A 12,673-nucleotide genomic window follows, 5' to 3' on the forward strand; every position below is an offset into this window, starting at 1 on the left:
GATCTTGGGCTGGGGTTGTACCTAGGGATACAGCCTAGTACGACGGCGGGGGGGGGGGTGGTGGTAAGGGGGGTGAGTATGGAAGTTGCCCCAGGCTACACAGCTGGTATATTGCAGAACCAGGACTTAAACCTGAGTCTGACTCTGGAATCAGACACTCTAAACCAATATGTATACTTCCTCCCCAGGAAGCCTTGGAAAGGAGGCTGAGTGTAACAAGAGCAACAAGAATAAAGATGTATGCTTAAGCCCATCTTCCTAACAGTCTCAGTCAGTACCAGGGCCCTTCCAGTCCAGTAGCTGGTCCCCACAGTAGAAAGGAGGTTGTGGGCTTATAATCCTTATAAGTCATGTTTCAGATTTACAAGAATTGAAGAAGTATCCGTGAAGACAAAATGCTGTAAAAAACTGTGTGTGTGAAGACAGCCTGTGATGAACTAGGATACTCTGTAATTTTATCAAATACCAAAAAAATCCTGTCTGAACCCTTTAGTCTACAAGAGGATCATTTTTAATATTTTTAGAACCCAAGAGTAAACAGCATGAGGGCAAATGTTATGCAAATTTTAAAAAAAAATGATCTGAAGAACTACTCCTAAACAATATTTTTGAAAAGGAAAAACAAATTTTGTTGACATAAGTATAACTTCTTCAACACAGAAACTAGCAGTAACTCTTTATCACTTTCAGAGGAAAACAATCCTTTGGGCCAAATAACCAAGAACAAAGAACACATATCTTTCCAATACCATTCCAAGTCTCACCCATAACGCAATGCTTGTTGGCAGGTCCCATATTCTACATGCAAATACAATCAGCATTTTATCTTATGCCTCCTGGAAAGTTTAATAAATGAGACCATGGGACATCACAGACCAACACAGAGGCCGATTATAAGACAACAGAATAAGCATTTAACTGCAAAATGATGTGTATCCTTAAATACAGTGGCTGAGTCCTGATCTTCATTCTGCTTAACTTAACATTTCTTCTTTTCACTTAAATTCACCTCCCTGCTGCTGAAGAAGCAAGACGCGTGGGTGGCAGGATGAAAGATTCAGCCTTGTGCATATCACACACTTTAGTAATCCAAGGAGAAAATAAATCGACAGAAATGGTGCTTATACCAAGCCGAAAGAAAATAACACATTAAGATATGCTGTCAAATGGTTTCCCAAAATGAATAATCAGCCAACCAATCAGTCAATCTGTTTATACATTTTCCTAGTATAATTTCAAACCACTCTGGATGCTAGCTTTTTGACTAGATGACTACCCCTGAACTCATTCTGCAAACAAGGCTGGTTGTAGAGATTAAAGAGGCCCTTAAAGAGGACCTGGGAATGTTAAATGATTTGCAAAGTGCTTGGAGCTCTAGCTTACCAGATGAGTCAGCCCCAGAAGCTCTGCCACTTGTCTGCTCCTCAGCATTGACAAGTTGCAGTTCTGTGTGCGAAGGGCCAATGCTAGGACTGCTAGTGTCTTCAGAGTGGGTTGTCCAGCTGCTCTCGGAGGTCAGAGGGCATCTCCTCAAGGAGTCAAAAGAAGGACATGTCCAGCAGGGCATGGTCAATGGGAGGGCTGAAAACAGACCAAAAGCCAAGAGGATACAATATGAATAGCTGTCCTTTGTTTCTCATTAGTGCTTGTCTTGCTTTGCTGTCACTTAGATCCTTTGAAATCTCAATAGCCATACAAGGTAAGAAATACAGGAAGAATTTCTTATGATACAGATAGGGAAAACTGACTTTGACCCCATGAAGAGATGCTATCAAAATCAGCACTAAGGGGCTGGGGATATGGCTCAAGCGGTAGCGCGCTCGCCTGGCATGCGTGCGGCCCGGGTTCGATCCTCAGCACCACATACAAACAAAGATGTTGTGTCTGCCGATAACTAAAAAAATAAATAAATATTTTAAAAATTCTCTCTCTCTCTCTCTCTCTCTCTCTCTCTCTAAAAAAAAAAAAAAAAATTAAAAAAAAAAATCAGCACTAAAACTCAGGTCTCCGGACACTTGAATGAAAGAAAATCTCATAGGAGTATGAGTTACTCTAGGAGTTACTCTAGGATCTAATTTTATTTCTAAATTTATTTATTTATTTATTTATTTAAAGAGAGAGTGAGAGAGGAGAGAGAGAGAGAGAAGTTTTAATATTTATTTATTTTTTTAGTTCTCGGCGGACACAACATCTTTGTTGGTATGTGATGCTGAGGATCGAACCTGGGCCGCACGCATGCCAGGCGAACGCGCTACCGCTTGAGCCACATCCCCAGCCCCTTATTTCTAAATTTAGATTTCAGCTTCATCTAAGCCCAATATACACAAGTCTTATAGTTTCACCATTTCCTTACATTTCCTTTATTTTTAGTGGCACACCAATAATCTCAAAAAAGCTCACCAATTGACATTGGAAAATCAGAGCAAGTTTGGGTTAATGGATAAGAGTAGATATGAGGGGCTGGGCTGGGGCTCAGTGGTAGTGCACTTGCCTGGCATGTGTAAGGCACTGGGTTTTGAATCTCAGCACCGTGTATAAATAAATAAAATAAAGATCTATCAACAACTAAAAAACAAAAATTAATTTAAAAAAAGAATAGATATGAAACCATATGTGTACATGTATGTGATATGCCTATGCTTGGTTTGAGTTTGACAATAACTGAAGACTCTGCAGACTGTTAAATATTAAAATGGAGATTTACTGGGCCTGCTGTGATACAGCAAAAAATATCTTTAAGGGAAAAATGCATAGAACTAGGCTTTATCTCCTTATTCCAGAATACCAAGTCAGCCTTTCAAAACCACTTCAAAAACTGTTTTGTGTGTTTTCTTTCTCTTTATATCAAACTTTCTAATTCTCTTAATTGTCCTCAGTTAACTACCTACCACATGCTTTCTCCATGTGCTTAAGAATAATCACTACAAATTTACCATAGAGTGCTGAAAAGAATGTGAACTAGAAAGGAACAAAAATGAAGGAAACTACCATTTATTGAGTAGCCATTCAAAGGTCAGACCTTGGGCTGGGGATGTGGCTCAAGCGGTAGCGCGCTCGCCCGGCATGCGTGCGGCCCGGGTTCGATCCTCAGCACCACATACCAACAAAGATGTTGTGTCCGCCGAGAACTAAAAAATAAATATTAAAAATTCTCTCTCTCTCTCTCTCTCCTTTCTCACTCTCTCTTTAAAAAAAGAAAAAAAAAACAAAGGTCAGACCTTTCACAAATTTTAGGTAGCTTCATCTATCAATTCTGAGAAGCAGGAAATAGTCTTATTTCATACAGAGGGAAAAAAAAACTCAGAGGTTAAGAAACTCTCCAAGAAATGCAGTCACTTCTCCTAGCCAGAAAACCAAAACAACAATTAGATTAAGAAACACAAAGAGAGAGTAATGATTTACCAGAAAAAAAAAAAAAGAACAAACAGCAATACTTCTGACATAGTATAACATAAGGAAGAATTTGCATTCATTATTTTCTTAGGCATTTATAAAACATTCATATCTTTTCTCTGGAGGATTCATATAGCTCACATCTTCTTTTCTTTAAAAATGTCACCTCCTTTTCAAATTCTTGAGCTGTTGTCTCCAAAGATGCAAGGTCCCTTTCTCTGCTTTATTTCCCTTAGAGTCATTACTGACCAACATGCCTTCCATATTTGAACTCAAGCTCCTTAGGAAACTAGGATGTTTATTTACTTCTATACTCCCATTTCTAGAATAATATCAGGCTCTCAATATTTGTTGGTCATGTTTGTAGAAGCACTATAAATCATTCTATAATAGTCTATATTAGTAGGTAGTGGTAGATGTCTTAATCACAGCAAACTCTGGAGGCTGAGGCAGGAGGATTATAAGATTGAGGCCAAACTCTGCAATTTAGCAAGACTCTGTCTCAAGATAAAAATAAAAAAGGACTGGAAGTGTAACTTAGTGGTACAGTGCTCCTGGTAGCTTCATTTATCAATTCTGAGAAGCAGGAAATAGTCTTATTTCATACAGAGGGAAAAAAAATTCAGAGGTTAAGAAACTCTCCAAGAGATGCAGTCACTTCTCCTAGCCAGAAAACCAAAACAACAATTAGTACCAAAAAACCCCCAGTACCAAAAAACCCCCAGTACCAAAAAACCAAAACCAAACAAACAAACAAACACCCCAAAACCTATGACCTATACCCAAGGGAAAATTTTAAATATTAGGCAAAATGCAATAATATTATTTAAAACATATCACAGGGCTAGCAAGAGAGCAAAGAATTAACAAAGGCTAAGTAAAAGGTGGAAACAGAAACATAAGCAGAGCATACAACCTGATTTTTCACATGCACCCTGAGGATTGTGAATAAACCAGAGACCCTTGAGTCTGAGTATTTTTTAAAATATTTTTAATTATAGATGGACACAATACTTTTATTTATTTTTTTAATGTGGTGCTGAGAATTGAACCCAGTGCCTCACATGTGCCAGGCAAGCACTCTACCACTGAGTCACAACCCCAGCCCCAAATCTGAGTATTTTAAGTCTCATGTGAAGAAGGTGAAGGAGAAAAAACCCAGGGCCAATACAGGATGGAAATCTAACAGATGATGTGATGCATAAATGAGAATTCCCAACAGACTGAATGGAATAACTTGTACTCTCCTGCTGGAGATAGCAAAGAAAATGGTCTGCCTTAGGTTTGGGTCCAGGGTAGAGAGAAAAAAATATTATCACCTGTCCCCACAAAGATTTTGCATTTAGAACTGCTTTTGTGGCCTGAAAATCCTCTAGTCTGAGACTTTAGCTGAAATATTTCCAGTTAATAGTGGCCTCAGTTTCTCAAGAAAAGCATATATTAGTCCTTTCTGGAGGAAGATATCTTTAAACCAGGCTTCTCAAGCAGAATGTCCCTAAGTAATGTGCACCTGGTAAATATAAATAATAAATCACTAAATACATAAGAAATAAAGTTGCCATGAACAGGGGCAAGCCAGGTATTGGAAGCAGGGCATAGACAGAATCAGAATCAGACTCGAAAATAATTCAGACACTAGAATTATTAAGCAGAAAATATAACTATGTTTAAGAAGTTTCAGGAAACAAGAAATTAAGAATATGAAAAAGGAGCATGGAGAATTCAAAAAGAACTAAATGAATCTCCGGAGAAGAAAAACTATGCTACCATAATCACAAAACTGAATGGACAACAAAGACCAAGGATGAAAATATGAGAGAGAAAAGGAAAGAATAATAAAAAAAATTCCTTAAAAAAATAATGAAAATATGAGAGGGATAAAAACATGGAGGGAAGACTGACCTTCTCTCATTGATATCTAATCTGAGCTCCTAAAAGAAAGAAAATAGGAGAGGGGCAAAAATTGAAAAAATGCTGGCTGAGAATTTCCCAGAACTTGTAAAAGATTTTACTTGTCAAATGTGAAATCCCAAGATATCTCAAGCATAGTAACTGAAAAGAAATCCATGAAAATGTATTCTTTCTCCTTCCTTTCTTCCTCCTTCTGACAAAAGAAGCATCACAGTCCCAAACCTAGGCAGGGAAATGGAACCACAGATATAGTCAGTAGGAGAATAAATAGGAACTGCTTTTGAAAATGATTTGGTATTATCTGATGAACTTGATGATGAATACATCCCACGATGCAGCAATTCCCCTCCTACTTTTTCATATGAAAAAAACACTTGCACATGTTCAATAGGATATAGGTTAAAACACTCAGGGAAAAATGAAACAAAACAAAAATTCTCATTAAAGCATATTCTTAACTGTCAGTAAGTGGAATCAACCCAAATGTCCATCAATAAAAGAACAACATGGATAAATTAATCAAGGTGTATGATGAATTTATTAATGAAGCAGAATACAGAGCAGCAAAAACTAAAGGAATTACAACTACAGGTAATGACATGGGCAAAGATCACAAATAATGTGTTAAAGGAGCAAATCACAAAATAATAACTACAGCATTATTTCATTTATTCAAAGTTCAACACCAGCCTAAATTAAGTTATATCATTCTTGATGCACATGAAAAGCTGTCAAAAAAAAAAAAAAAAAAAAAAGCAATGTAGTTGTTATCATGAAGCTCAGGAAGGTGGTGATACAGGGGAGAGGAAAAAGGGTATGATGAAGACAGGAATGCAATCCAGGGAGACTTCTGTGTGATGACAATATCCTAAAAACTAGGTGTTGTTCTTTATAATTTAATATACATTTTAAATATTTTTGTAAATATTTAATAGTAACTGAAACTCATTAAAACCACATATCAAAAAAAGACTGATTAGTCAAAAAGGAAGTTATTCTAATTATTTTCACATTGGCTCTTCATACTTGTTTTTTTTTTTTTAAAAAGAGAAACTAGGAATAATGTGATGGGGACAGGCAAAGTTCCTATAGCTAATAAACTGTCCTCCTTTGGTCTAATACGCTTTCTTGATAGCTTCAAAATCTTGGATGAGTTATTTTCTTTAGATTCTTAGTAATGTCCTTAGGCCATAAGCTTAGTTGAAATGAGAGAAAAAGCATCTTTATTGAGCCTGGATCTGGCTCTTCTCCCAGGGGCCAGACCTTTGATGCCTGAGCCAGACAGCAGTGGGTTGCTGCCATCACTATGCTTTATAATCACATCCACCCAACAAAGAATAAAGCAAAAGGAAGATCAAAATCTGCCTCTTCTCCTTTCCTATGAAACTTAAAGGGCCCTAAATCCAGATTGCCAGGCTCACAGGATAGACTCCGACCTGAAGCTGGGGTCAAATTACTTAATTAATCTGCTTCTCTATTTTCTCACCTGTAAAATGGGACTAAGAGCACAAACTTCATTAGGGGATTAAGTTAATACTAATAAAGCCCTTGGTAAAAGTGCTTGGGACAAAAGAATTGTTCAAAATGGGTTAAATGGTGATAGTTATCATTCCAGATAGATCTCTAACTTCACATGTTCAAAACTAAGTTACTATTATTCCTGCCAAACCAGTCCTTTTATCCTTTCAGCAATCAGAATGAAACCATTGTGTCATCCTCAATTCTTTTCATATTTGACCCACAAGTTCTGTTACTTCTACTTTCAAAAATTTTATTTGGATTACAAATCATGTCCAGCTATCTCCAAGCTACCACCCTGAACCAAGCCACCATCTTCCCTAGCCTGGATCAACGCACTGGCTTCCTACCTCGACCTTCGTGGTTACACATCAATCTTCCTCTCAGTCGATTCTTAACCATACCATTTTCAGCTACTATACTACAGCAAGGAACACAGCCTTAATAAAGTTCAACTGAAGTTGGGCTGGGCACAGTGGTTCAGGCCCATAATCCCAGCTACTCAGGATGATTTCAAGTTTGAGTACAGCCTTATCAATTAAAAAAAAAAAAATTATAGCTCAGTGGTCCCTGGGTTTAATTCCCATCATTGCAAAGACAAACAAACTGAAGTTGGATCATGAATGCCTTGTTGAAAACCTTCCAATGGCTCCCACTTTAGCCATAATAAAACTCAAGGTCTTCACCTGCCCTCCAAGGACCCAGGCGCTTCGGGCTGCTTAACCTTCAGGCCTCACCTCCCCCACCCCACCATTCACTCTGCTTCAGTCACAGATGACAAACAAAACCACCTTCGGTGCTTTTCACCTGCTATTCCTGCTTAAAAGGGACCTGTATAAAAGGTGCCTCCCTAAACTCTGCTAGGTTCACTCACTTCTTCTCTTCCCTCAGGTCTTCACTCATATTCTCTTCTTGAGAAGTAAATCCCTGCCTTATTAAAAAAAAAAAAAAAAATCACAACCTCCTCACCACATTCTGTTCCTCTGCCTCACTTTTCCCTCCTTTCCACTCATCACATTACCCACCACACTTACTCTACATCTACCTTTATGGTGTTTCTGGCATGGCTCCCCCAGCTGAATGTGTGCTTCATGAGGCAAGAAAATTCAGCTGTACTCACAGTGACTTGAACAGGCACTATCACACAGTGCAACACTGGTAAAATAAGTAAGGTTATAAATTGTCAGCTAATACAATATTTTTCTCTTTTTCTCCTTTGGGATCCTGGGTAGATTAAAATGCTAAATACTTACATATGTTTTGATGTTATGTCCTTTATTTTTATTTTGCTGTCTAATCACTAGACTAGATGATTTTTTTTTTCAGTGCTGTGAAGGTCCTGATCAGTGAATATAAAACAGATCTAATTCCATTCTTCATTTGTGGCTCTCCTGCTATTTCATAGTTGGCAATATGAAGCAGCTGTCCCCAGTACTGGTTCAGAGGAGCTCTTGTTCACTCCCAGAAGGCTTCATCAGTAACAGATTGCCCAACTGTTTAGGTAACCTCAACACACGGAGAGCAAGAACTGTATCCAGCTTTTTCATAATTGTATTCCCAGCACCTAAATATTTTTTGCATGAATGCCCTAGTTAATTGATGCATGCTTGGGTAGTTTATTGTGTTTTATGTTCCACATTGCATATTAAGATAGGCCACAAAGCCTCCCTGGGTGAGCTGGAACATTTCCTGGAAGAGGAAAATACTGAAGTTAAAATTTTAAGGTTCCTCTTAGAAAACTGGAAAATTTTACTTTGAGAGCACTTCCCCTCTCCCACGGCATGATAGTGCCTTTAAATAAAACAAAAATATAGCAGACCGCTTTAAGTGTGCTTTTTAAAAATGTAGTCTCCCAGGTAAAAATGTATGTTATGTAAATATTTGGATATGTATGTCTGTGTGTATGTTATATGCATATGCTATATATGTTTAAATATATATGTTAACGTATATGTATATGTACGTGGTACATGTATGTGCTATGGTTTAGGTATGAGGTGTCTCCGCAATGCTTATATGTGAGACAATGCAAGAAAGTTTAAAGGTGAAATGATTGGGTTATGAGAGCTATAAATTAATCAGTACATTAATTCCACTTCAATGGATTAATTGGGTGGTGACATAGGCAGGTAGATTGTGGCTGGAGGAGGTGGGTCACTGGGGAGCATGCCTTTGGGCTATACATATTTTGTCCCTGGTAAGCATAGCCATCTCTGCTTTCAGATAGCCATGTCCCCAGCCACTTTCCTCCTCCACATACTTTCGCCATGAAGTGATAAGCCCAGGACAATGAAATCAGCCATCTATGCACTAAGACCTCTGAAAATGTGGGCCTCAAATAAACTTTTCTTCCTCTTATGTTGGTCTTTTCAGGTCTTTTGGTCACAGCAATGAAAAAGCTAACTAAAACAATATGCATAGCATGTGGGTGTTTATTTGTATATAGGTATTGAGTCTTTAACATGGGAAATTATAAACTGATAATAATAGTTAATAAGAAAGGGCATGACGATAAGAGGCTGGCCTGGTTTCCTTGTCTATTCTCTTAAAAAAAATGATTTCACAGAGGAACTCAGGGTCTGCCTAATGGTCATTTATACCACCAATGAGGGTCACTTAGGTATTCTACAATACCTAAGTCTTTTCATTCACTGAGTCAACACATATTAAGTAAGCACATACTATGTTCCACACACCATATTCTAACACAGAGAGTAAATCAGAGAAATGAAGTTCCTCCCTGAATAAGTTCCTCCTAATGAGTAGGCAAAATAGTTAATATAAGATCAAATTCAGTTAGAGGCACAGGCTGTAAAAAAATTTAAAGCATGAAAAAGCTGACGAATGGGCATAGAATGTTCTGGATCTCCTTGAGGAAGCAACACTTGCACAAAATTCTGAATGAAAATGTGAAGGAAGAATCCTCAGGGCAGAAAAAAACAGCAAGAGCAGCAATGATCTTGTCCGGAACAATAAGAGAGGCAGAGTGGTAAGAGCAGAGTGGAGACCAGCAGAGAGGAAAGGCTCTGCTGAAATTTATTCCTGGGTATATCCTCTAGAAATGCCATTTAGAAGCACAGAACAATTCAAGGTATTAAAAGAAATAAGACTGCCTCTGTTGAGGAGGGAAATACATATGCATGCAAAATGTAAAAGGCCTGGTCTACATATTCACTCAAAGGTTGGGATCTTAAGACACCCCCCACCCACCACCCACTCCCAGTAGCCAGAATGAACAACATAATAGAAATGAACCACTGGGCTAATCTTTGGGATGAAATCTCTGAGTTGTCACCCTTGCCTTCCTCTTACATAGCTGATGTCATTTCTGATCCTCCTCCAAACAAGTGGTTCTTTCTCTTGCCCAGATAATTAGCTTCCCCAGACACAATGGGAAAGCCTTAGCCCAAGCTTTTAAGGAAGAAGTTTGAAGCACAAGGGAATACTAGTGTTTTGCTTGGGCTATGGGACAAGTACTCTGGAAATGAAAGGTTTTTTATATTTGTAATTATGCACATCCTGCAGTATCTGCATAATGGGTCCAATTCAGCCTTGGCCTTGCCGAAAAATTGCCATGTCTGTGGAAGAAGATCAGTGCATAACATGATGAGTGAACAGGAAACCTTAATTTAGTGTCCTTTTTTTTTCTTCTTAGTTTTGAGGATGAACTTTGCTCTTTCAAGTTGTCTGCAGGCATTTGTAAACATATCATATCCTAAATCTTTGCCTAGCAAGAATCTTTATAACCATTTTAGGTTACAGGTAAGCTGACCACAACATTCTTCCTGATGCACAGTGACATTTTAGAGGTAGAGGAGGCCTTATATGAATTAATAAAACTTTTTTTTCCTCTACAAAAAGTCAGGATCACTATTTATAAAGGACCCAATGTGGGGGAAAAAAAAAAAAAACCAAACAGTTAATTTAGGTTACTTTTTCAAAATTATTTCTTTAGATAACAGTAAGATTTAATTGAGTTTGAACAGATTTGCCAGAGTTTGCTTGTTTGTTTTACTCTTTGATTCTACACATTATCTAGCAGAATATCTCTGCACCTAGCCCAGGGTGTAGCAAAGGAATTTTCAGTCAATTTTTTTTATATTTTTCACTGTATTACCCTGCATAGTATGGCATTTTCAAACTGAAATGTGAACAATGTTCTTGTGGCTAATTTAAGTGTGAAAGTTTAAGTATTTTATACTTAAAGTCTAAATAAAAATCCTTTGAAGAGAACATTAACCAACATGGCCCAACTCAAAATCGCCTTATTAAGTCAAAGAGATGAACCCTATATTTGTCCTCTGCCATATTTAAGGGATTTAGAGTAAACAATATTCACAACAAATTTAAAGAGCATAATTTTATTTGACCCCTTATTCCTACTATCCTCAAGTCCAAAGAATTGATGCAGCTCTCCTTCCCATAAGTGTGGTTATAAAAAAGATTTTTGTTGCTCTCACTTTATTTTAATCATATATTTCTAAATATCATCGTGTACCTCCTTTTCCCTAGACCAATCACGATGGCACTTATTCACTCCAAATCCTGCCCTAGTTAAAGTCCAAAAGAAAGTTGTTCCTTTGATGGATTTAAGTATTTCTGGAGTTGTTTTCCCCACTAATGGTTGCTCCTAGTTATCCAATCATGCTTATTATGTGTCAGTGCACAATAAAATAAGTAGCCAGGTCACCAAGGTGGGGACTAACAATTCCCTGTCTTCTCTAAACTCCTTAGTGCAACTTCTGGCCATTTAAATGCCATAAAACTAAAAGCTGTGCCACTAATGACAGTCTCTTTGTCCCTGATTCCACTGTGCCTACAGCCTCCTTGCATTTTAATTAGGACAAATAGTACATTCCCATTCCAGGCTGAAATCCAATGCTTCCTTGGCTTTATTCTTAGGTAGAACAGCTTAAAAGATATATTCTTTTGTGTTTGTTTGTTTAGTTGTTTTTTTTTTCTTTGCTCTTTATTTGCCAAACTTCAAAGAGTGAAAAAAAGTGAGGGAAGGAAAGAAGTATCCCAGATATGATTTCTCCACATGGCCACTCCTTTGTATGTAATACCCTGTGTTACCCAACTCTCTTTGCAAATCAGGATATTCAGGTATGAAATAGCTAGCTAAACTTTTCCTTCTACAAATCAAGGATAAAACAGTACTATCAGTCCCACTTCTCTTCCTCCCTCTCACATTTCCCTCAGGACAAGATCTCAACCTTCTCATAGAAGTGGAAATCCACAGGCATACTGCATGTCACGGAACCAGGAAAAACATCCCTTTCTTTTCTTCTGACTCCAGAGTATTTGATTTGAAAGTCTGGTTACTTAACAGAAGCAAATAAGACAAGGGAATGGAAGAAACTGAAAATTGCAATTATCTATTATAGAAATCAGTTTGCTGTGTGATTAGGAAGGTAGCTGAGGCCAAGAATTACTTTCTCTGGCTGAATTTCATCTCCTGCATGCATGGAGACAAACCTATATAGCCCACACTTACAATGAAGATTTCAAATCACTTTCATGTTTAAACACAGCATGTCTAACATTTCTCTTGTCCCAATTCCATTTCACTTCTGAGTTATCCATACTAAAAAAGTTTGCTTGATACACAAAAAATGCAACTGTGGCACCAAAAAGATCCAGGACCTAACTTATGGAAATTAATGAATAAAGAACAGTATTTGATAGGGGTAGTAGATAAGTCAGAAATTGATGCACAAATCATTTTTTTGTTGTTGTTGTCAGATTAGACTAAACAGCACGAGATGGCCACATATCTTATGTAAATTGGGCACCTTTCTGTGATTTCTAAGTAGGCACCACTAGTTTAGGGAAAATTTGAGTAGGAGCT

The 12,673-nt window shown here is 37.7% G+C and overlaps 1 protein-coding gene and 1 pseudogene across 15 annotated transcripts in view; both read right to left on the reverse strand.

Moving 5' to 3' along the window:
* Positions 1-12,673, reverse strand: part of LOC308648301 (high mobility group protein B1-like) — a 311,195-nt pseudogene that overhangs the window by 101,417 nt on the left and 197,105 nt on the right. The gene's annotated exons all lie outside the window — the stretch shown is intronic.
* Positions 1-12,673, reverse strand: part of STON2 (stonin 2) — a 1,178,066-nt gene that overhangs the window by 89,088 nt on the left and 1,076,305 nt on the right. For 10 of the 14 annotated variants that reach the window (XM_081291512.1, XM_081291505.1, XM_081291515.1 and 7 more), the window contains one exon: positions 1,384-1,581. The exons of the other annotated variants lie outside the window; for them this stretch is intronic. In XM_081291512.1, the coding sequence (XP_081147638.1) occupies positions 1,384-1,581 (198 nt within the window). The remainder of the gene's footprint in view (positions 1-1,383; positions 1,582-12,673) is intronic. 14 annotated transcript variants of the gene reach the window in all.

The sequence above is a fragment of the Spermophilus citellus genome (genome assembly GCF_964194105.1).
Source record: "Spermophilus citellus genome assembly, chromosome: 4".
Lineage (NCBI taxonomy): Eukaryota > Metazoa > Chordata > Mammalia > Rodentia > Sciuridae > Spermophilus > Spermophilus citellus.